Here is a 4,316-nt window from a genome sequence, read left to right as displayed (position 1 = left end):
AAATCTTGGTAAAATATTTTCATGTAAAGATGAGGTTTATTTGATCAGACACCTGTTCCCAACAGCTTCAGATCTTTGCTTGTGCTGGTATCATGTTTATTTTTTCTCTAACAGTTGTCATTGATTCTTATGCCAACTTTTCTGCTATCGATTAGTAAAATCTGTATTTAACAAATGTGTAAATAAGGAATGAAATAAATAATAACCTTATAGAGTATACTATAGTGTCTCTCACAGTGTCACCAAGTTGTATTGTTATGATAATAACAAAGATTCTAGAAAGCTCTAGCAAACAGCCTGGGGTGATAGAGAATGAAAGAATATACAGTTCCATATATGTCAGCTCTGAAGTCATAGGAAATTTGGGTTACATAGATATGAGGACTCAAATAGACTCACTTCTTTGTATTGGTTGAGATTTCTAAATAAAACTATTGGTTTGGATATTTGAAGGACATTTGTTAAAATTCAAGCAGTATAATATATAGAGCTTTGAGTAAAGAAAAAAGTCAATGTAGACTGACTCCCATTCTATAATATTTAACTTCATAAATACAATCAATTTTGGGATAGGAAAAGTGGAGAGAAATAGATATTCCCTACACATCATCCCTAATAATCTACATTCTATCTTAAAAAAATCTTCAATTGTGCTAATAAGTCTGTACTTTTGTGTCTATGATGAGTCCTTTACAGACTGTTAAAGCAAAACTATTACAAAATTGATGAACTAGACATTCTTCATTGACAGAACTTGAAGACAAACATCTCTGATGAACTGCACTCAAGTCAAGCAATTTATTCTTGTGGGCCTCTCAGATCGTCCGGAGTTGAAGATGCCTCTCTTCCTGGTATTCTTGTCCATCTACCTCTTCACTGTTGTAGGCAACCTAGGTTTGATCCTGGTTATTAGAACAGATGCAAGACTCCACACCCCTATGTACTTCTTCCTTAGCAACCTGGCTTTTGTTGATTTCTGTTATTCCTCGGTCATTACACCCAAGATGCTGGGCAACTTCTTGTATAAACAAAATGTGATCTCCTTCAGTGCCTGTGCGGCTCAGTTAGGCTGTTTCCTGGCCTTCATGACAGCTGAATGTTTACTCCTAGCTTCCATGGCCTACGACAGATACGTGGCCATCTGTAACCCTCTCCTCTACATGGTTGCAATGTCCCCAGGAATCTGTATTCAGCTTGTAGCTGCCCCTTACAGCTACAGCATTCTAGTTGCAGTGTTTCATGCGGTCCTTACCTTCCGCCTGTGCTATTGCCACTCCAATATCATCAATCACTTCTACTGTGATGACATGCCCCTACTCCGGCTCACCTGCTCAGATACTCGCTCCAAACAGCTGTGGATCTTTGCCTGTGCTGGTATCATGTTTATTTCCTCCCTCCTGATAGTCTTTATCTCCTACACTTACATTATTTCTGCTATCTTGCGGATGCGCTCAGCGGAGGGAAGACGCAAAGCCTTCTCTACGTGTGGCTCTCACATGCTGGCAGTCACCATTTTCTATGGAACCCTGATCTTCATGTACTTACAACCAAGTTCTAACCATTCCCTTGACACAGACAAGATGGCCTCCGTCTTCTACACAGTGATCATTCCTGTATTGAATCCTTTAATCTACAGCCTTAGGAACAAGGAAGTAAAAGATGCTCTGAGGAAATTCATTGTGAGTACAAACCAGGCTTTTGTATTTATGAAATTAAGAAAGTGACTCAAATAAAAATCAACTCTTCTGATTTCCCATTATTGCCACTAACGATGTCCCATGATGCCCACTTTTTATTATGTGGGGTGTAGATACTGTTTATTGTCTTACGGAATCTTTGACAGATTTCTGCTTAAAAAATGATTTAAGACATAAATATGGCTTTAAATATTGAAGTGTTCTGCTCTTGTTGTTAATGGGAAGCTTATGAACAATAACTCTCATCCCATTTCTCAAATAAAAACGTGTAATAAATTTTATGAGTATACAGACAAAGCATAGGTAAGAAGTATGGACATTTATTTCTGGAAATCTTGTACCTTTATGCTTTACCCAACACCAAACCCAAAAGATTAGAATGATCCACCAAGCTTTAAGTAACAGACTTTGCCTCCTACTTCTCTTCTCTTTCTCTGCTATTACTTCAACAGCCCCCCAAATAGTAGTAATGTTCCCTGTGTAACATGGTTGTAGTATATGTTCTTCAGCTCAGAGCTCTACTCTGCAGTCCTGGTTCTCTTACACTCACTCTTGTTTGGATTCAGTATAGAGACAAGAGCTATCCAGCCTGATAAGATGAGTTTGTGGGTAGACAAGAGAGGAAAGCCCTTATTTCTAAACAGTGAATCATACTGTATCAGTTTGTTCTCACTCTGATAAACATACCTTAGCACAACATCTTAACAGACAACTTACTAAAACATCAACTTCAGAAACCATTTGGGCAAATGGTTTCCGTCCATAATGGCAGGAAAGGTATGGCAAAGCAGAACAGCACACATCATGACACCCAGCAGGCAAAGAATATCTGTACTACTAAGCTGTCTCATTTTCTACCTCTCATTCCATCCATTAGCTTCCAGCCTATGAAAAGGTGCCATCCACATTCAGGCTTATTCTTTATCACTTAGTTTTATGGGAGTAACCTTATAGACATCTTAAGAAGAATGCTTCAGTAACCTTATAGACATCTTAAGAAGAATGCTTCACTAATCTCTTAGGCATATATCAATTGTATCCAGTTGACAAGATGAATAAATTGACACCTTGTTAATTTTATACCAAATATGTCTTGTAATAACATAATCCTTAATCACCAAATGTATGTATCATATTTCATCTTCAGATGAAAATAAAGCCTATGTACCTATCAAAATGAACAATTTCTTCCCCAAAGTTTCAGCTATACTAGTATTGCTCAAAAGTTCAAGATCAAAACTGCTTCTAAGGACTGACAGAAGGTCTAAAGTGATAGAGTGCATCTTTGTAAGCAAAAATAAAACCCTGAGTTCAAGCCCTAGTATAACCCAAGATACCGAAGTGTCATCTGAGACTCAAGGCAGACTCTGAGTTGCAAGCCTCCATGACAATCAAAGAAAGAATTACGTAATCCCAACATACAGTGAAACAGAGTAAAGTATCTCTTTCCAAAAGGAAAGAATAGGAGGACACAGAACAATCAGAAAAAAAAAACATGATCAACCCCCTGCAGGACAAGCATTGAATCCTATAATCGAGTGTCCAGCATGTGGGCCTGGGGGACAAACATGAGCTTGAACATCCCATCCATATAGCTTTGCAAGCTACCACCATATGCCTCTCTCTTGGTTGCCCTTGCTTGCTAAGTCATCGCAGCTGAAGTCACCAGACATTCCTAGTTTCTGGTCTCTCTGACACTCTGGGATCTCTATTGTGCCTCTGTTTTCAGCCTCACCATTTCATTAATTACCATCTCCAGGCCTGTCCTCTGTTCTAACTTTGTCACACGTTTCCCAGTCTATCATTACAGTAAAAAAAAAAAATAGATGATTAGCAGGATCATGAAAAGGACCATCTGAAAATCCAGGTCATCAGTCAAGCCCAAGAAAATAAAGTCAAGAATGATTGCCTTAGGCCAATCAGAAATTTCTGTAACAGACCCTTCCAGAACACACCTTCTTATTAACCATGATTCTGGAAAAACCAACCAACAAAGGATTCAAGTGGATACTGGAAATAAGGATAAGGTATAGAAACTTGTCCCCTTTACTGGCGCTTAAAGGGTGATACAGAACAAGGAGGAATTCCAAGACAGAACACTCTCTGGGGAGTTAAAGGCAAGTAGATGTCTTCATTGAAGGCTTTGTTCACTCTTTGATAGACTTTGATACAAGACAAAGAGTACAGAAAAAAATATAGAAGCCTTGTGCTGGTGTCTCATGCCTGTAATTCTAGCTACACAAGAGGCTGAGATCTGAGGATCACAGTTCAAAGCCAGACCAGGCAGGAAGGTCCATGAGACTGTTATCTCCAATTAACTACCAGAAAACCAGGAGTGGAGCTGTGGCACAAGTAGTAGAGTGCTTGCTTTGAGCTGAAGAGCTGAGGGATAGCACCCAGGCTCAGAGTTCAAGCCCCACAATTGAAAAGAAAAATAAAATAAAATAAAATACAGTGACAAAAGAGAATAAACCAAAGAAAAAAGGAAAGAAAAAAATACAATGAAAACCTCCTTTCACTAGACACTGTGTTAGAAATGAACTATACAACTTGGAGGGAGGAAGAGGATACAGGAGGGGAAAACTGGGAGAAAATGAGGAAAGAGGTGACACTGTCCAA

At 38.8% G+C, this 4,316-nt stretch overlaps 1 protein-coding gene across 1 annotated transcript; it reads left to right on the top strand.

The window, feature by feature from the left end:
• Positions 1 to 773: 773 nt before the first annotated feature.
• On the top strand, positions 774 to 1,724 carry LOC138833588 (olfactory receptor 8U9). Its single transcript, XM_070031869.1, has one exon. It carries the CDS (start codon positions 774 to 776, stop codon positions 1,722 to 1,724), a length of 951 nt encoding a protein of 316 aa, XP_069887970.1.
• The last annotated feature ends 2,592 nt before the right edge of the window (positions 1,725 to 4,316 follow it).

The sequence above is a fragment of the Dipodomys merriami genome, unplaced genomic scaffold, assembly GCF_024711535.1.
Source record: "Dipodomys merriami isolate MVZ:Mamm:240054 unplaced genomic scaffold, mDipMer1.0.p SCAF_21, whole genome shotgun sequence".
NCBI classification, from domain to species: Eukaryota; Metazoa; Chordata; class Mammalia; order Rodentia; family Heteromyidae; genus Dipodomys; species Dipodomys merriami.
Note: the sequence above shows the minus strand (reverse complement) of the source record. Positions and strands in the feature narration are given on the sequence as shown.

What these genes read in the sequence shown, in the direction of transcription:
- LOC138833588 (XM_070031869.1), top strand. Translation starts at nt 774, where the DNA reads ATGAACTGCACTCAAGTCAAGCAATTTATTCTTGTGGGCCTCTCAGAT.